Source organism: Sebastes fasciatus, chromosome 21 (genome assembly GCF_043250625.1).
Source record: "Sebastes fasciatus isolate fSebFas1 chromosome 21, fSebFas1.pri, whole genome shotgun sequence".
NCBI lineage: Eukaryota > Metazoa > Chordata > Actinopteri > Perciformes > Sebastidae > Sebastes > Sebastes fasciatus.
The window spans coordinates 11,182,520-11,203,245 of record NC_133815.1 but is presented as its reverse complement, the minus strand read 5'-3'; the positions used below and the strand labels follow the sequence as shown (position 1 = coordinate 11,203,245).

At 42.7% G+C, this 20,726-nt stretch overlaps 2 protein-coding genes across 2 annotated transcripts; one reads left to right on the top strand and one right to left on the bottom strand.

Annotated features, from left to right (window-relative positions):
* Positions 1-989: 989 nt before the first annotated feature.
* Positions 990-7,546, top strand: zdhhc23b (zDHHC palmitoyltransferase 23b). The gene is made up of 6 exons (XM_074621230.1): positions 990-1,248; positions 3,949-4,103; positions 4,373-5,062; positions 5,503-5,670; positions 6,477-6,746; positions 7,110-7,546. Exons 2-6 carry the CDS (start codon positions 3,967-3,969, stop codon positions 7,153-7,155), a joined length of 1,311 nt encoding a protein of 436 aa, XP_074477331.1. The 5' UTR covers positions 990-1,248; positions 3,949-3,966; the 3' UTR covers positions 7,156-7,546.
* On the bottom strand, positions 7,533-20,395 carry ccdc191 (coiled-coil domain containing 191). Its single transcript, XM_074621229.1, has 17 exons — positions 20,130-20,395; positions 19,458-19,496; positions 19,116-19,251; positions 18,840-18,992; positions 18,170-18,348; positions 17,791-18,014; positions 16,458-16,602; positions 16,154-16,344; positions 15,714-15,963; positions 14,652-15,082; positions 12,815-12,906; positions 12,414-12,496; positions 11,651-11,752; positions 11,372-11,515; positions 9,962-10,114; positions 9,516-9,670; positions 7,533-7,786 (listed from the first exon to the last, which is right to left on the bottom strand). The coding sequence occupies exons 1-17, from the start codon at positions 20,202-20,204 to the stop codon at positions 7,645-7,647; spliced, it is 2,694 nt and encodes an 897-aa protein (XP_074477330.1). The 5' UTR covers positions 20,205-20,395; the 3' UTR covers positions 7,533-7,644.
* Positions 20,396-20,726: the final 331 nt, after the last annotated feature.

Below are 20,726 nucleotides of genomic sequence, written 5' to 3'. Positions count from 1 at the left end.
AAAACATAATACCTTTTTAAATTATTATGCATTTGTTCTGTCTTATCAAGTCATTTTAGTCTATTTACGACTCACTTAGGCTATAGACTAAAATGACTGATATCGACTTGTAATCAGTGATGGAAGTACATTAACTCTCAAGTACTAGTACACATTTTGAGGTACTTTACTTGAGTATTTCTGATTACATGCTATTGTATACTTCTACTTCTCCACATCTCAGGGAAATATTGTACCTTTTACTGCTCTACATTTATCTGACAGCTTTAGTTTCTTTACAGATTAATATTTTGTATTAATAATCTGAATCAATTAATAGATTATGATATAATATTGTAGATTAAGCTGCCTAGAGTATTTAAAATTTACCACACCATAACTAGCTGCAATATTAATATGATGTAAACAGTAATGCAGCAATAATTATAATATAATATAATATATATTATTCTGATATGTGCCATTCTGCATAATGAGTACTTTTACTTTTGATAGTTTAAGTATATTTTGATTCTACTACTTTTGTACCTTTACTTAAGTAAGATTTTGAATACAGGACTTGTTACTTGTAACAGAATTTTTACGCTGTGTTTACTACTTTTACTTAAAAGTCCAATATTGTAAAAAGGGAGATTTTCATGTCTTTTATATGATAAAAAAGGTTTAAGTGCTTTAGGAATACTGTTAAACTATCAAAACGCTCAATATACAGAGAAATACACACAGCCCGTATTCAGAAATTGAGCGTTTGAAACAAGCCGTTAGGATTTCTGTCCATTTGTGAGGTCACAAATATACAATATTTAGATCATTACACGGTTTTAAACAAACATTTTAAATGTGTCCCAAGCTGTTGCCTAGCAACGCAATTCCATTGAAATGCATTAAAACGGAGCGTTTCAGACAGAGTGTAAATACAGGTATATTCAAGCGGACAGTATGAGGCCTTGAATTAAATAAAGAAGAAAAAAAGAAAAACGGCTCTCAGACGGGATCCGGCTCTTATCGTTCACTTAAAAGAGCCGGCTCAATGAACCGACTCGTTCGCGACCAACACATCACTACACCGGACGTCACCAGCGAACCCGGACAAAGCGGGGGACGAACCCGGTGAGAAGAAGAAGATCCCCTGCTACCAAACCCCGGACACTTGAACCCAGACTGGTTTATCACCAGTTGGGGGAAACAACCGTATCAGTCGATCCTCAGCTACTCGGAAGCATCGGCATGTAGCAGCTCAGTGTTCAGGTATGTTGAAGCTGTGTTTCAGCGCGTGTTGTGTGTCTTTGTCTTCGTGTTTAAGCCTTTGTTGGACGCAGCGGGTTGTTGACAGGTATGACAGGTGAAAATCTGGATCAACTGTGACCTGTAGTCGGTGATTAACCGGCTGTCATGAGACGTTAAACAGACAATAACTCACTAAATATGAGAGCAACTCTTACATTTCAGTGTCAGATTAAACAAACTGTAGGCTGTTCTGCACATAACATGACTAACAACACATCCCTCAACTTCATCCCTTTATCATATGATGTTCAAGTAAGTTTTGAGCCACTCAGTGTTTCTAAATATTGATTTAATCTGTTTGTGTTTTCATGTAAATGTGTTTTATCTGGATGTGATATGTTGTGTTTTAATGTAACCTTTTTAGTAGCAGATTTGTGCACATGCAAACCCAAGAGGAGTTTCTACCTTTTGCAAGCAAAAAGTAAACAATAAAGTATATTTTCCCTCAACTTGATCCCTTTATCATATGATGTTCAAGCAAGTTTTGAGCCACACAATGTGTCTAAATATTGTCTAAATTGATTTAATTTGTAGAGTTAGACCGTAGACTTAAAGGGACTGTTTGTAAGAATCTGAATTTGGTTGTAACAGCGACACCTGTGGTCAGCGTCGGCCTCGCGCTTGTGTTCGCTCTACATAGACATGAACGAGCATCGCTCAACACAGTGAGGCGACACACGTCAGCTAAAACCACAATATCACTTTATATTTCAGCTGCTTGGCAGTAATGTTAGCTGACCAGGCGAAGGTCTCTCCATGAATCAATGCTGATCCTAGTGTTGGCTTTTCCTGCTTCAGCCTCCCGACCGCGGCCGGAGTGTGCGAGAACGAGCGCGCTGTGTGAGTGAAGGCAAGCAGGCAGGCAGAGGAGCAGAGTACAGCAGAAACTCCGGTCCTGGAGACCAAAGCTACGGTCTCCTCCGCGTCCTCCGACCGCGGCCAACACTGTTTAACAGACGGGCTTCACTAGATATAACTTTGTGGTTTTGGTGCTTCCGTGTAGTTTGTGTTGGAGTCTGAGTCTGAACAGCGTAGCCACACGCGAGCGCGCATGGGACACCGACCCGGATTGATTTATACGTGTAAGAAGTTACAAACAGTCCCTTTAATGGGTAAATTAGGTATTTTTCAACCTGGACCCTATTTTCCCATGTTTTGTGTCTAACTGACTAATAGGGACAACAATTCCTGAAATTTGTCCAGTATTGGTGGAGAGCGCTGTAGAGGGAGAGCCACTCACAGGCAGCACCATGGTGCTATTGGGGCAAGCTGGCTCTGTCATGTACGTCCACTAAAAGTGCTTGTTTTTGCCATGACAGGCTCTGATTGTAGTACAGAAAGCATAGCTTAGTGTTTTCTTAAATATTTTCAATGTCATGGCTGAATAATTAGATGATTTCCACAATGTGGATGAGGTCTTTGTATTCGACGGCCGCTTGTATTTATTTGAGCCAGAGTATACAGATATTCAGATTTCACAATGAGACTTCTCCTTGAACGGGACTTGGACACAATAACAAACAGACCGGACCAAGCGTAACATAGAAAAAAAGTTTTATTTCTCTGTAGGGTCCTTTTAAATAATGTTGTCAGACATGTCTAATAACAATTTGAGCCTGTCAGTGGCAAAAACAAGCACTTTTAATGGACCTAACATAACGTTACATTGACGCTGCCGTTTACAGCGTTCTTCCAGGTTGAAAAATACCAAAGTTACCCTTTAATCCCACTTACAAAGACATCTTATAAAGAGCTAGAGCCATCCTGCATCATATTTTACAAGCTTTTTTAATGTCCTGCAGCAATTGCAAAAAGTCAAAAGCATTGAATATGACAAAAAATCCCTCAGTGTAACAACAGGACATAAAACTGCTGAGCACCACAGTCATGCTATGAATCCTTGCAGCAGTATTTGTTTTTTGTTTTTTGGTCAGGGAGCAGATGTGCCAGTTGGTGCTACCACATACCCATTAATCAGTACATTTAGCCTTCTGTCTTCCCTTAGGCCCTTACTTTGCTTCAAGGCTGCCTGGAAGGACTCAGCAGTTAGATGGTGGTGACCTTTCCTGAGCCTGGTGTCCTTTTCATCATGTTAGTTTGATAAAGGGCTGCTGAATAATAATAATAAAACACCATGTCATGTTTTGATTTATTGCTAATCGAGGCTCATTCAGATCCCCCGAGAGAGAGGTTTTACTGAGCTGAAAGATTAATCCCATTTAGTGGTTCACCAGTCTTGCTCTGTGCGATGGAGCGGACGCTGAAGACCTGCGATTGTTATAAATACTTCCACTGTCCTCACCTCATCCCAAATCCATCTCTGCCATCTAAACAAGCCAGCAGGTTGCAGTGGTTCAGTTCCTGTAAATCATTAAAGCGTGACAGATGTGTGGCAGATGTGAGGGCAGGAGGTGGACTGGGTAGGGTCAAATGAGCAGGGTCTGTTGCGCGGTGGAAATCTGTTTAAAGCTGCTCCACCATCTGAAACACATGCACATAACTGGTAAGCTGCTGTGTGCAAAGTGGGCTTTTAGAGGATTTACAGTTATTGTGTTTCACTTCCTGTCTCTTATCTGCCAGTTTTCTTGTCTCTGAATCTTGTTTTATCTATAACACAAATGTTAATAATGGTACTAATAAACTTTTTTAATAATCTGGTAGGCTGTAAGGCTTTCCATCATGAAGAAGCGAGCCAACAAAGTGCCGGAGGAGGAGGGGACCTTGTGCTGCTGCGAGTATGTGAACAGACTCGGAGAGCGCAGCCATGTGGGAGCCTGCTGCTGCGACTGTGAGGACCTGGATGACGCCTGTGACAGGTGAGACTGGGGCTGCAACTAATGATTATTTTAATTGATCTATTGGTTATTTTTTTTAATGAAATGGTTAATTTACAGTCTATAAAATGTCAGAAAACAGTGAAAATATGGCCATTACAATTTCGCGGAGCCTAAAGTGGCATCTTCAAACTGCTTGTTTTGTCCATTCAACAGCCCAAAACCCATACATGTTCAATTTACAATGATATAAAACTGCGGAAAAACAGGAAATCCTCATATTATTGATAACCTGAAGTCATTTTTTTCAGATTTCTGAAGAGGGAGCCTCAGAAACCTGAGTCCCTGTCTCGTGTGGCTGCAGTCTTCACAGACCGGGTTCGTGTGCCCTGGCTGTGGGGCGGAGCCCGTAAAGTGGAACTGTCCATCATCCCTCCTCTTATTCTCCTCCCGGTCCTGCTGCACCTCGCTGCTCTCCACTTCCTACTCGGCTTGGTGTCTCTGACAGCTCTGCCCGGCCTGGTGCTGTGGTACTACTATTTCACCCACCGCAAGAAGGGGCGGACGCTCTTCTTCCTCAGCCTGGCCCTCTTCTCCCTGGGGTACATGTACTTTTTATTCATCACTGAGGTGCTTCCCCGCGGAGATGTTGGCCTGGTCCAGCTTGCGGTGATCACTGTAGGGGTCATACTCACCGTAGTAGCCCTTGTCCACACCAAGAGAGAGCCTGGCATTGTGCGGCCAAACCAAGAGGCCGTCCACAGCACGGTGACGTATCACGGCCCTCTGGCAGACAGAGACCCTGCCGTCAACGGGGGGAGGCAGGAGGTGACGATGACGGCGGCCAGCCGGGCGGGATCGTCGGAGCATGTGGGGGTGGAGCTGAAGGAAAGCGGCCGAAGGAACTGGTGTCCGGTGTGCAGGGTGGTGCGGCCCCCGAGGGCGGGACATTGTCGGATCTGTGGTGTCTGCGTGCTGCGACTCGACCACCACTGTGTCTGGTGGGTTCCATTAAAATGTCTCTCACTCGGCCTGTCATCACTGATTCTTCCACTTTGTCTCACGTCTCAAACACTGAGGTCGTCTTGTTTGTCGTCTGCTCGTCTTTTCTACACAAACTATTCAATAAATCAAAAAAAAAGTCCTTTTAATTTTTCAAAACAAGTGACTTTCTTTCCAGGATACGTGCTCAGCTCAGACTGAATGAGTGTTTGTCCTGTTCACACCTCCTGTCTATATTAACCATATTTGCATGTTGTGTTGAGTCAACATCACACACACATATTAATTACAGCTACAAGTGAACTTGCTATCATCCGCTCCCAACTTATATGTTTGGTCCTGCATGTGTGTAGTGTAGTGTAACCCTGGGGTCTCAGTACTATGTTGCCTGTGTTTGTACTTGTGTGTTTGTGCGTCCCCTCTGTCGGTGCCCTGGTAGGATAAACAGCTGTGTGGGGCAGGCCAATCACCGCAGCTTCCTGCTCACGCTCGTCCTCTTCCTGTCGACGTCCCTGTACGGGATCAGCCTGGTGCTGCAGAGTGTTTGCCCGAATCAACACCTCTTCACCGCTCTCCTCTACTGCCCGGGGGTCTACAACCAGTACAGGTACTGAGAGTACACTTTGGACATTATATTCTCTTAAAGTTACTGTTGGTGATACAGTGTAGGTTTGTCACAAAAATAGACAGTCCTGGTGAAAATTGGTGTGCCCATGCTTTGCTTTCATCCCATTCACTGTTATTGTTCCCAGACCAGAAGGTTGTTTGAGTCAGAAAATCTGATGTTTTCAAATCCTACACGTAGAAACTATAAATGTAAAGATGAGAAAAAATTACATTAAAAAAATAAATAAAGTAAAATTTATATTGGGTCTTAAGGAGGACCTATTATGCTTATTTTCAGGTGCATACTTGTATTTTGGTTTCTATTAGAACACGTTTAAGCTTTACAGCACCTCTTTTCATCATGTGTCTGAAACACTCTGTTTGAGTGAACCAAACTCTTTGGACTCCGCTCCAGCTCTGCTCTAACTAGCTTCATTTGAGGATGTGCCAAACGAGCCGTTAGGCAGGTATTATGCAAATATGTTACTTGGTGACATCACCACGTTACAGAAGAAAAGGCGTGACTTCAAGCAAGGTGTTTCAGGCAGTTCAGGAGCAGTGTTTCTGTGGGGGAGCATTAACTCCCTTGGCATGGTAACTTATAACACGCTAAAGGAAAGGGGGGAAAGCATAATGGGACCATTTTAATACAAGCAAGTAGAGTCTGATCCATAAATTCATACTAATATTACTGGTAAATACACATGTATCACAGATTTATTGATATTATTGTACACATCAGCCAACAAGAAATTGCAGTACAGAAATGCCAAAGATACAGTAGTTTTCTCATTGTCTGTGTTTCAGCGCTGCCCTTTGCTTCACCTGTGCGTGGTACAGCAGCATCGTGACATGTGGGCTGGTCCACCTGCTGGCGATGCAGCTCATCAACGTCAGCTACAACGTGACCGAGCGCGAGGCACGCACTGCCCTGCGGGACAAAACCGCTCGGAGCGCCTACTGGGGACTCGTCGTGGACACCGGCGTCTACTCTCGAGGTTTCCGTGGAAACTGGGCAGAGTTCATGACCATGGAGGAAAAGCTGAATTCACCCTCTCCCGTCTCAACAGACCTGGTGTAAGAGACTGTTGCCAACCCTGATTTTAACACTTTGGAGCTTCTGGTTGCTGTTCTTGCTTGTGTCCACTGGATGGCAGCATGGCTCCTTTCACTTCACCTCTTCTGCTGCTTGCAGCCAACCTGAGAGCTGTCAGGACTGTTATCCCTGCAGTTATTGAGTTGCCCTGACTTTGACACATAGCAATAACAACTGTAAATCCCAATAGATACATTCACTGCCATTGACGTCAATCATAACTGGCCACGCTTTCTGTCCACTTCTCGTCAGTCTCTCTGCCAAACAAATATATCACAGTTTCCTTCACACTGACTGTCTTCCCTGGACTTGAACAATGTCTTTATGTCTCCTCTACATTCTAGTGCCTTGCTGGGAGTCGGAATAGAAGAAAAATGTGAGAATGAGTAATCAGTTCTGGTCCTCGTAGGGACAGTCCTGCACAAAACACGGGCTGAACATCTTTTCAAGGATGCACACGTTGTCCTCCACAAACACAAAGGAGGGAACCTCACTTGGACTTCTGAAATGCGTCACGGATATTTATCACTGATGAATGAAACATCTCGGCACAAGCCACATATTCAGGCAATTCAAGTTCTACAGTTTTGTCATTGTATTAAGCATTGTATTAAACGAATGATTAGATTGCTTTTATTCTCTTTAAGCTGGCTGAAACTGAGTCCTGAATGAATTCAAAGCAAATAAATCAATGCACATTAATGTCACCTTCACAAGTTGGCTTGTGTTTGAATGAAATTAATGTAATTTATTTTCATTAAATGAATGTGAGAAAGATTAATTTTGTGTTTGGATGTGTGTCCTCTCCAGGAGATGTTTTTGTGTCCTCTGTGTGGATGTGGAGTTTGTCTCCCACCATGTCCGCTTCTCCCAGACGCTTTACAGTGGATGGGAGCAGAAATCAGGCAGAACCTCCGTCACTCTCCGTCCCAGCTTCTCCCGCCGCTCCTCCCTCACTCTCTCCTTGCGCAGCAGACAGGGAAGCTGCCTCCAGGCCAGCAAACATCGCCGCAGCACCCGTCTGAAGTGCAGGTAGATGGAGGGACAGACGGCAACAGAGCAAGTGAGCAATAAGAAACTGAATTATAGGGACCTCTGGGCTGACAACACCTAATGAGTTTTCACATGGTGTCACTGGGGGCTTATTGATAGTGGCAGCCGGGCAGCCGGTGGGGATTCACCTGCCGGCTGTGGTCATTTAGCTGACCTCACCTGAGAAGCTGAAGTTTATAAACACTCACATTCTGTGTCGATGACGGTGAAATCATTAAGTCAGACCAGGGCTGCAGAAATCATTAACATTGTCCACAATGGGGAACAGAAGATCGCATAATAGTGCTGTTATTAAGCATAATTCAAACCAAAATGTGTTTGCTGATTTAAATGTATAATTTGTGGGAAGCGACCTTGCAAAATCTATTTAAATGCAAATTAGAAAAGTTCTCAAACTGACTTTTTTGCTAGAGATGTGGCTTTAGGGATGGCATCTGTACATCACTTTGGTTCAGACTGAAATATCTCGAGAACTATGGGGTTGACTTTCATGGTTCCAAGAGGATGAATCCTAATAACTTTGATGACCCTCTGACTTTTCCCTATAGCGCTATTTGTGGTTTTAAGGTAAAATGTCTCCATAACTATTGGCTGGGAAAAAAGTATTATTGAGGAAAATACATTCTTTTAAATTACCCAGTGCTAGAGACCAGTCAGGCTCTATAAACACTACGCTATGCCAATTAGTTTAGCCATATTAGAGTTTCTAATTGAGCAGCAAAACACCATAACTGACTCCGTTAATCATAATATGAAGAGACATTTGCAGCTAATGGCAGATTTGAGGGGAGTTAAAGGAACAGTGTGAAACATTTCGGGGGATCTATTAACAGAAATGGAATATAATATTCATAAACATGTTTTCATTAGTGTATAATCACATGAAACCAGGAATCGTGTTTTCATTAGCTTAGAATGAGCCCTTCATATCTACATAGGGAGCGGGTCCTCTTCACCGAGTCCACCATGTTGCTCCACCATGTTTCTACAGTAGCCCAGAACAGACAAACACTGGCTCTAGAGAGAACCTTTCACGTTTTGACGTTACCTGAAGTCCACCGTAGTTCTCCAACACACTTGTGAAACCGGACTGTCTTCCGTTGTTATCAAAGTAGAGTTATTATGGTAAGGATGGCCTCTGAGCGAGACCAACGCTGTTACCACGGTTTTGCACTCGGCGGCTCACGTTACCGCAGGCTTGGAACGGCAGTAGTGAGCGGAGGGGTATTACGTCGCCAAATCCTCTACACTTATGGTCTAGTTTATGATCTAATGCATAGGCAGTTGCCGTGGAAAAGACAATGCACCGCAAAAGCTCTCATATTTAATTGGTAAATGTTCAACAACTGCTTCTGCTCAAAGACGCATGTTCCAGTGGGCAACCTTTATCATATTCTGCAGTGTTTGTTGATGAATTAAAGATGCAGTGTGTAAGATCGGCGACAACTAGCGGCAAGGTTGCAGATTGCAACCAACTGAAAATTCTCCGGTGTGCCAAATGTGTAGGAGAGATGCGCTGGCCGAAGTAAAGACGCGAAAGGCCCCATCTAGAGCCACTGTTAGGTTTGCCTGTTCTTGGCTATGCTCTGATATTACATTTCCACTTGTAATTAAACAAGTTCCTAAATTTCATTAGACACCCTGTTAGTACACTGCATCCACACCGTGAACATATGGGAAAGTCATGGGTAGCAGACCTGTCACTGTGCTCCTGAGCCAGCTCCCGACTGTCCCACGCCACCAGCCTCTCCTGGGTCACATGGTCCAGCAACGCCAGCAGAAACCTCCTCAGGGTGCGAGTGCGATAGAAACGCTCAGCTCTCTCCCTTTGAATCATCCGCCAGTCCTTTAGCTGAAACAGACAACACTCACTCAGAGATGGGGGCATTTTTAGCAGTAAAATCCACAACAAAACAACTGCAAGTTAGTAAGTTGAAGTGGGGAGGGTGGCTTAAACAAGAAAAGAAGTAGAAAACTTTTTTCCTTTAAGGACTGGACACCTGAAAACATGATTGAGTGCAGGTAGAAGACGAGATTAGGAAAAGGTTTTGTTCTAGTCTCTGGCAGAAGATGGGGAGACTGCAGATCTGATTGAGTATGTGTTTGTGTGTGTGTGTGTGTGTGTGCGCGGGTGTATACACACTCTTTTCCAGCAGCTTAAGCTCCTCCGAAGCAAAAAGTGCTGGTGCAGTTGGTCAACAGAAGCTTCTTTCTCAGACAGGGACTCTCTTGCTGATTGCTGCCAGCCTAGTGTGCACCGCCTCAGGAGGAAGAGATTGTGATGACGCTCGGCCAGCTGGCGGGGATTGAAAAGAAAAGTGTTGATGCACGCTGATGAGTGCATCCAAACTCAATCATACGTGCCAGGTTGAAACAATGGAGCCCTATCAAATGATGAAGGGCCTGTCTTCGATTCGCATCTCACATTTAACAAAGAGGGTTTATATCTAGCTGCGAAACATGTACTGTATGCACAAGAGTTTTTGTGTCATGCCGAGCAAAGATGGGAGCATTTTGAAGATGAAATGATGATACTGTCAAGGGAATGCAGCTATGAAGTTGTCACATGCTTTTGTTTGGATATTTTCCCTCTGCCTTTTTGAGTGTGTGTGTGGGCTTTATGTGTGGGTGTCCCTGTAGCTTTGCCTTTGGCTTAGGATTTCATTTTAGCTGCTGAGTGTGATATTTTTACCACAGCAGTTTGCCCATTGCTCAGTCTATTAAATGTGTTCCCTGTGGATACTCAGCATGTGGTTTGTGATACTTTATAATAATAAAAAGAATTATATCAAGCTTTATATCGCACTTCTGAAAATCAAAGAGCTTCACAATTAGGAAAAATACAGTACTAGTGAACAGATACTAATAAAATGGAATGGAAATTCCTCCCAGCAACAGGAATAATAAATAAATTAATACATAAATGAGCCAAGAAAAAAGGAGAAATAGATGAAGAGCAAAATATTCCACTCATTATGGCATTGTTAAGAAGTTATTTATGCCATTTGTTAAAAGCTGTGTTTTGAACACGTCTGAGCTTCAGTTAAGGCGACAGACAAGACAACAAAAAATCTGTATAATCCTCTTTGAATTTCTAAAATTTCAAACAGATTATTCTTTATAATCTTCTCCAGATGGAGAAAAATAACTAAAGCTTTTCAGTGTGAGAAAATTGGGATGCTTTATGTCCACTGATGGTCCGTGAGCTGTAAAAAAACATCCAGCCAAGTGTAAAGAGTTGAATTATAAAAAGCCTTTCATAGACACACATTGCCTTTTGAGCGACCGCCTCCGAGTCAGATAGCAGGTGCACAGGCAGTACTGTATGCACTCTATAACCAGGGAGGCTTTTTATTATTCCAATCCATGGCGTGTACCTGGCCTTGGATTTACCCTCCTAGGTTAAAATGTCCTTTTGCTTATTGTAATTCTGTTGTAGGAGCATGTGAGATAATGGAAAGCCTGAAGCGCTCCCTGCACAGCTCCCAGTTCAGATAGGATTTAAAAAAAATCAAAGTTAAGGCCAGAATCAAGAGCCTCCTAGGTGATTCACCTGTATGTTGGCTTGTCTGAGCTGAATGAGGCATTTCCATGGCGCCAGGCCTCGCCGTAGCAGCAAGTTTCTGTGGTAGTGTTGATCGGCCAGCTTCAGGAGCTCCTGTTGCCTTTTCAGTTGCCTCTGCTTTTCCTCTTCCCTCTGCACACAGACAGAAAGAAGTGACATTTTAATATTCTGCAGCATGTCACAAGAGCACAGTCCTGCTGCATGTTGCTCAGCCTCCTGTATTCTGACTCATGTTTTTTGGGAACGTCCATGAAATATGAATCTCACCTCTCTTTCCTGCCTTTTCTCCTCCCTCTTCCTTTCCGCTGCTTTGCGCTTCTCCTCCTCCTCCTCCCATTGCCTCTGCTCCTCCGCGGCTTTCATCTCAGCCTGAAAAGTTCAATTAAAGTTTTTTTTAAAGAGGTATTATGCTAATGTATTACTACGGAAGAAAAGGTCGCACTTCAAGCAGTTTCAGGCAGTTCAGGAGCAGTGTTTCTGTGCTACTATACTATACTATTTATTTTTTTAACTTTTTTCAACTTATGACTTTTTAAAACGTTTTTTTGACATAGTATACTATGACTTTTTAATTTTTTTTTTGATAAATTATACTCCGAATCTTGTCAACATACTATACTATGAATTTTTTTATGACTTTTTTTGACATACAATACTTAAAGTATAGCCCTTTGGCGTGGACTTTGGGCTTTGTAACTCTGCAGATCTTTTACTATAAAAAAATATATAACACACTAAAGGAAAGGGAAAAAGCTCAAAAGCATAATAGGTCCTCTTTAAATATTAATTTAGATAATTACGACATGTCGTAGTGTCCCTGATCGAGACACTGAACCCCAAGTTGCTCCCCCCTGGGCGCTTAAGTACAGCCCACTGCTCCTAAAATGCTTAGGTTGGGTTAAATGCAGAGGTCAAATTTCATGTATGTACCTGTATGTATGTATATGACGATTGTAAGTTTAAGTTACAACTTGCTGCTCATCCTGCAAAACAATTTGGTTGTCCAGAAAACAACTCGTCAATCTCCTACCAGTTTTTCCTCTTCCTTCTTTATCTTTAGTTCCTCGACTTCCTTCCTTCGCGCCGCGCGTTGACGTGCACGGACCTCCATGGCTTCAAAGAGAGGGAGAGGGGTGAGTTGAGCACAAGGTATTCCTCTGTGGTACAACAGAGTCTCAGGAGTGGATATATGTTTATGTATGATTCACCCTTCATATTCTGAACACGTAACTGGAAGGAAAATATGAGTGCAACTGTTGAGGACGACAGACATATATGTAAATGTTACATCTCCATAGCGTGATTCAGGGTCAAGCAATTTTCTTGACAAAAGAGCTACAGCGCTCTGATATGTGTCTATATGTATATGTGAGTTATTGTATGTCGTTCTCTGCTTTTAAGCTCTCTGAGTGAAGGACCTTGCAGACTGACCCGTGATGATTGGATGGGTGCATGTCTGCCGTGTGACAGCTTTCCTTGGAGGTGCGCAGAGACTGTCAGGTTCTCCGGTAACTCTCGGTGCCCTGCAACAGTAACAATCACAGCTCAATGCGCAGAAACAAAAGCTCGTCATAACTCTGTCTGCACATTCAAATCTTCCTAATCCTTGCCGGGCAAATTTTATTCAGACAGGTATCGACTTAAGGCAAACTCATCCGACATGCGTCAGACTGTACATGAATCTGTAAATGAATTTCAGTTTGAGCTGAAGGGCAGAACATTTTGCTTTTACTCATGAAAACAATGTTCAAGGTTGTCTAGGAAAGTGTCTGCAATAATATAAATACGTAATTATAAGAAACCTAACTTTCCCTAACACAACTATTGACTTTTGCACAACCTCCTGATCCTCTGCTCTCTCTAAACTTTAAAATCCTTCAGCAGCTGATCTGTTTCTTTGTATCTACTCTTGTGTAACTTGTATGTAATAAGGAAAGTCATTAACTGATAATGACTTCTACCCCGATTCACCACGGTGTTGCTCCTGATAACAATAAGTGTCTGTACTATTCTAGACATTTGAGATAGTAGTTTTAAAGGGTATTATATCTATAAAAATCCTTTCAACCCATGTTTAACCACTGAGCTGCACACAGACAATGAGCCGCCAACATTAGTCTGCACCGTAGAAAGAGAAGCGAGCTAAGTGATCATTCATCTAAAGAGAATTTTAGAGCCAACGGCACATTTGGGGCATGGAGGTATGGAGACAGTCTTACTTACAATATAATTATCCAGGGGGTTGCAGTGAGAGTATTGAATAGGAGGCCAGGCCAATAATATATACACACATACTGTAGTGTACTTATTCACAGGACTGAACAATCTTAATCACCAGTAAAGGCATAAAACCTCCATATTCTGTTCATATTCCTACTTTATTTTCTAACCTTCTAACCAGATAGTAAAGATTGTATGAAAAGTAATGTGATACTACATTATTTGGCTTTTTTTGTATACAAAACGGCTCTAGATGGGACCATTTGCGTTTTTGTATCGGCCACTGTAGTTCTCCTACACGCTTGGCACATGGTAGAAGTTTCAGTTGGTTGCAATCTGCAACCTCACCGCTAGATGCCGCAGCATCCTACACACTGCACCTTTAATGGGTTACTTTGCAAACCCATAATCACATATTAACAGGTATAACTGCAGAATTGTTGGTGTATTACCCTTAAAGGACCAATATGTAATATATTTACTGTAATACTGTAAAAAAAAAAAATCATAAAGTGACCATGATATGTCATCAGAGATTAAGGAAATATGCTAAATTGAAATACTGGCTTCTCCGACAACAATGCTACAGTTCTCCATTGAAATTTCCAATTTTGTCTGGGATGTCTGTTTTAGTTTTGGCCGGTGTGATCCCATCCACTGTCCATTTAGACACCCCGCTGCCACATATGAAACAAATTGGCATGCGAACACAGCCTTCTGCAGCCATGGAAGCAAGCTAACGAACTGGATCAACAGAGATAATGTTGTGCTATATTGATGGCTTATTAGGAGGTGAGAAACTCCCAAACATTTATTAAGTTCCAGCCACAGAGATTTCTTCAAACTGGTAATCTAACCTAACCTTTACCTAACTGGTAAAACGTTGTTCTCGTCAGTGGTTTACAACTGACCAATTAAGCAGTAGTAAAAGGTTTACTAACCATTAATAAAGCCATTAGTTAAAGCTTATAAACCTTTATAAAGGGTGATGTATGAGAGAGTGGTGAAATATGATGCTTTTGTGTCATACATTTTGCAGTGAGCCTACCTCTGCTCTGTTGGGTCAGAGTTTTGGCTCTTTGGTCTGGAGCCTCCTGGCTTTATGAGCTGTGTGAGCTGTGTGAGCTGCGTGGTTTTCTCAATTTCCAGCTCCAACGCCGTCATGCTCTGCTCCTCTTTCATGTGTGCGATCTGCTCCTGCTGCTCCTTCAGCAGCTTCCTCTGCTGCGTGATGATCTGCTGCTGGACGGCGTGTCTGTTCTCAAACCTGCTGCCCGACACTGTGTTTCTTTTTGAACTGGTAAAGTCGCCGCCCTGACCTTTGTGCTGTGCCTCCTGGAGCTCGGTGGTTGTCGGTGCTGCATGGCGTCGGGTCACCTGCCATGGCTGAGTGAGCTGGGCCACAGCACCCACAGGAGTCTTATTCTGACGTACTGCAGAGGCGTCGGGGGCGGAAGTGCTTGACCCCTGGTGATCTTCCTACAGAGAAGGAAACAGCAGATATGAAGGTGGTATTATATGTGGAAAAAATACCCCCAAAAAAGCTTAAGGGGATAACATAGATCCAGTATCTCAGTGCAATTTAATCTCTACTGAGTTCCAGGAATCCTGATATATAAGCAGCAGGGCCCTGGCCTCTTTATTGACCCCTCCACCATGAACTCCAGCAACTTCATCTCCTGTTCTGTTTCTTCACTCCCTCGAGCTCTGTTCCACTATCCTACACCTCTTATTTCTCTTTCCATCTGCTCTATGCCTTCCCGTCCCCTATATTCACACCGCTCCTTTCCTGCTCTCACTCTCCAGAGTTGTGAATATTTCAGGAGGAAAAGTTTTTCTCCCTGATTCACCGAGAGGTTCAGGTCATCCCATGCAGAGAGAAGATTTGGTTTGGAAAACGATTTTTATTCAATTTAAGTTATTTATTGCCTCAGTAATTTTAGCCTTTAGCATCACTTGCCGAGGATAGGGCTGATGTTTTAGTCATGATTTCAGTCAAAAATGGGATTTGTCAGGTAGTTTTCAGTAGGAAGCATCAACAAATATTTCAATTATTTCCTGAGCATTGTTGCTGATGATGAGAGTGCTGATTTGTGAGTGCACCCCTCACCTTCTCTGTGGTCTTTGCTCTGGGATTTGCCTCAGGTGGGGCCATAATTGGCTGAAAAGTTTGGATTTCTGTGGCCTTCACTTTGCCTGTTGACGCAGCGTTGATTAAGGCAGCCATCCTGCGCCGAGTCTCCTGCTGCTGGGCCAAAAGCTCTCGTTTTTCCTTCTCCATCCGACACCATAGCTGCCACTCATTCAGACATCGCCGTAGCAACCGCCTCCGGTCACTCTCCACAGCCAGCTGGCATTGTCTGGAGGAGGGAACAGATGTGAATGTATTTTTAACCCTCAATTATTGCTTGGTCAGGGTAACAGGGATCAACGAGTGTCTTTTAGAAATACTGTCATAATTAACAGTCTAATTTTGAATAGGTTGTAATTAAAAGGCAGGATTTATACAATGATGGGTTATAATACCCTTTAACGTTTTGAGGTTCTTGCCTGTTTTCAGCTCGTAGATCCTCCTCTGTTCTCGTCACCTCTCGCTTCTGCTGTTCTGCCCACGCTACCGCCCGCCATGCTCGCCACGCTCTCAGCTGCCGCTTCCAGTCACAGAGGGCCTTGGCTTTACCTAAACGTAGCCTTCGGTCCAACACCACCGAATACCATCCAGAGAAATGCTTCTGCAGGCACTAAAACATGCGCATAAAATGCAGGCAAATATGCAGGCCCACGGGTTAGAGGACTTACATCGATACATTTGCTGTACCGATCTGCAAGTACACCCACAGTTACAGGTACTAACCTTGAGATTAACCATGTGGACCATGGATTGAATTTTCTGTTCTGTATAAAGTCGCTGTGTGTCCTGTGGCTGCTGTTTTGTGGGAGGTGGTGGAGCTGACTGGAGGCTTCTGGCTGCCCTCTGCCCTTCCACTCTTTCCCTTTCCCTGTAGAATAACCCGATATATACTTCTCAGTCGACCAGGGCACCATAAAGAACAGCAGTCATCCCCAAAAGTTGCAAAATAAAGATGACCATGAGACCAGTATAAAGTTCCAAATAAATACTTTTTTTTGTATAAACACATACTAAAAAACTAATACATATTCACATTTTCCATAATTCTACACCCAGTTGGTTATTTTTCTTTGCTAACATCTGTTCAAATAAAAATAATAATTTATCAATAGAAATACCTTAATGACAAACTAATGCCCTGTAAAATACAAACCTAAAACAATTAATTTTAACTCCACTAATTTCTTTAACGCAATAACACAACTTGCGATTTTTAGATTGTAGTTGTAGTTTTAAAGCTAGAGTGAAGATACTGGCATCCTATGAAACTGAAAACCTAAGGAATCCATTGGTACCAACCATGTCATACTAGCTTGTCGCAAATGAGATTAAATAACGCTCCAAACTTGCACTAAAGTTTGGCGAGGAAACCTGGCATAGCCATTTTCAAAGGGGTCCCTTGACCTCTGACCTCAAGATAATGTGAATGAAAATGGGTTCTATGGGTACCCACGAGTCTCCCCTTTACAGACATGCCCACTTTATGATAATCACATGCAGTTTGGGGCAAGTCATAGTCAAATCAGCACACTGACACACTGACAGCTGTTGTTGCCTGTTGGGCTTGAGTTTGTTATGTAATAATTTGAGCATATTTTCTATGCTAAATGCAGTACCTGTGAGGGTTTCTGGACAATATTTGTCATTGTTTTGTGTTGGTAATTGATTTCCAATAATAAATATATACATACATTTGCACAAAGCTAATAATTTACCATTCAACCTTCTAAATTTACATCTGCATTTTTATTTCTGCATGGTGACAGCCATTTATTGCTTTTAACAAAGGACGTTCATGATGAAAGTTATCTTACGACATATTTTCAGTTGTGATAAAGAAAAGCCTCGGCTGGCAGACTTTGTGAGAGATTGCACAGCAGTCTCATCATGCTGCCTCAGAGCTTATGTGCCCTCCACAGGTACGCACTAGTTGCTTTGGTCAGGGAGCTGGCTTACTTCTCAGTAGGTTACCATTAATCCATTCAATCCACCATAGGAAGGTGATACAGGCAATATCACAATGTGTGATGCAATCTGGTTGCTGTGGATACCGTACCTCTGTCGAACCAGCTGTTCCAGGCCTCTCCTCTCCTCCATCTGCCGTCGCAGTCTCACCATCTCCTGTTGCATCATCTCCTCCTGTCTACGTGCCTGCTGCTTCTTCCTCGTCTCCTCCTCTCGCTCCCTCCTCTTTGCCTCCTCTCTGGTACCCCGCCGGGCCTCCCTCTCTCCCTGTTGCCTCTGCCTCTCAGCCTCCCGCAGGGCTCTGTTCTCTCGCACCTTCAGTGGCAATCGGTAGCAATTAGTATGAGTGACAACACAACCTGGTTGCTCGTCTTCCCAGTTGATTCTACTCACAGTGACAGTTTCCCCGACCCACAGCATCACATCTCTTATCTTGAGGAAATTGAGACCACTTTGGTCACATACTGTACCTGCAGATGTCTTGTTTCCATGGTGACAATCGGATCTCTCAACTTCTTCCTGGTTTGTCCAACATCCAGCGCCAGTTCCTCCATCACCCCAGAGTCCAACACCTCTTGCTCCATCAGGTCCTGTAGGAAGCTGTTAACAGCACTGTTTTCCTCCTCCTCGACCAGGCAGTTGTATAGATCTTTGCAGAAGTGAGAGTGAAAAAGAAGTATTATATCACAACTGAGGAGTTAGTAAAAGGATTGTACTAGTGATTGTATGTGTTTTATTTCATTAACATTTGTAATGTAAATTACTGCTGACTGTAAGTTTTTAGATTGATTTGCTGCCCTTTAGACAGCAGCTGGTTTCAGTTCCACCTTAGGTGGAAAAAGGCTGAGACTGACCTACGGGGTCTAATTCCCTGTGTGCTGGTAGTCGTCAGGGTTACATGATAATGACTAAATCTTCCTTTGTGGTGAACTACTCCTTTAAATGTGATCTGCACCAACCTTTCAAGTATTTAACTACAAACCCTAGCTTTAATTAATTAATCCCATTATTTATTTTGACTTGTGAAGTCAAATGTAAACCTCAGCATTCCCATTATGGCCAGGGAACCTGAACTGGTCTTGATTAATTCAAATAAAGTGTTTCAAGTTAGTTGGATAGGTAATTGTTTACTACATGTACCATCAAAGTTGCTGTAGTTGAGGGCGGCAGGCTGAGCACTAGCCAGTGCAGTGGTGCTTCTCCTGTCTCCGCTGCACATCAGGTCATCTTCCTCCTCCACTTCCAGCTCCAGCCGCAACTTACTGTTCAGCCAATCCCCAAGGAGAGCCTGGGCTGCAAGAAACCACCCAAATATCATTGTTCAGCCTGCAGCTATACTGCACAGGCTCAACTCTATTATATAGGTAACACTTCTCTGGAGACACCTCTATTAGTTTTTTTTATGTGCTGACCTACCTTCACTGTAAGCGTCATCATGATCTCTTAACTGGTCAGAGCTTTGCAGTGGTACAGCTTGGCTGTTGGTTCTTGAACGAGGTTTCTTGTGGGAGAAGACTTCAGATACAGCAAACTCAGAGGCCACCTCCACGCGCTGAGGACAAAGAAATAGACTCACTAATGATTATTTTCATTATGAATTAATTATTGATTATTCAGTTACTTGGTTTATGCCCATCAGTCAAAGGTGACATCTTCAAATTGCTTTTTTTGTCCACAAACAGCCCAAAAACCAAAGTTTGCAATGATACAAAAACATGCATTATCAAAATACACATATTGCACATAAATTCTTCTCACCTTTCTCCACTGGTCGACATCACCATTCTTCACATGCATCTGTTATTGAAAGAAAAATAAGTGTTTGCAAGAGATACCACAGGGCCCAATGAAAATGATGGTCTCATTGTCACCTTTGCCTGCTTAAAAATGCCCAGCAAAGCTCACAGACACCTTGAGCTGTGGGCACAGTATGCAAATTGAGGGCTGAGGCAGTGCCTGATGTCTGCGGATTATTTCACAGGAAAGCTTAGCGACTGCCTTAAATCAGCAATTACTTCAGAAAATCATTTCCCAGGCGTCCAAAAGTCGGTGCTTTACTATCTCTGTCTCAGGCAGCAGAAATATGAGGCTGCAGGCATTTGAGTATCAGAGAAAGGACCCATCTATATGACATTTCTAAACCATCCCCTGACATGAGCCATGAATTCATACATATTATGTGCTTCTCCTTCATTCATAAATCCAATATAGGACCCTTTTTACAATTATGTTTTATCTCTCTAGGGGATTTGATAACTCTGCAGGGAAAGGGTATAAAAAGTGTATTTTATGTAAGAGAAAGTGCTGAGGTGAGCTTGAATGTAGGCTATTATCTAGAATAGGCAGCCACAGTTTAAGTCATTTATCTTCTAATTAGAATAAGAAGCCCTATATATGTCAATTTAACATAAATCCAAAGATTACATTTACCTTGTCTGCAGATGTTGTACTCTTGCTGAGCCTCCTCCACCTAAACAGGTGAGGATTGTGACCTGGGGATGTCATAATCTGTTACCTTTACCTCTGATAGCTACTATAATATAATCCCAACCATCATTACAGTGTCCTCCTCTGCAAACAGCCACAAAAAACAACTATTTATCAACAAAAAGTGTTCAGAAGTCGCCACAAAGAGCCCCTCGTACAACGCCAAGAACTATAACATAACTGCCATCGATTTGGATCGCATAGGATTCTGGGTAATGTAGTAAATTAGTCATTTTTCTAGGCTTAAATGTCGCGTTAACGAAGCATTTCAGGACTACGTTTCCCATTACACTTTGTTTGTAACCATAGCAACGGTGTTCACTTCCTGTAAATGAGCCATACAAAAATGCAATAATTCTTAAAAGTAAATTAAAAAAAAATTCATTAACTCTTACTTATTTTAAATTTGGTATAAAGCACTAAAAAGGGAGGTGCTATTTGTAGTTTTTCTTTTCTTTTTTGGCTATAATGTAGTTTTCCGCTGCGACCGATGATTACGTCATATTTGGTGTACTTCTTGGTAACCATAGCAACGTTGTT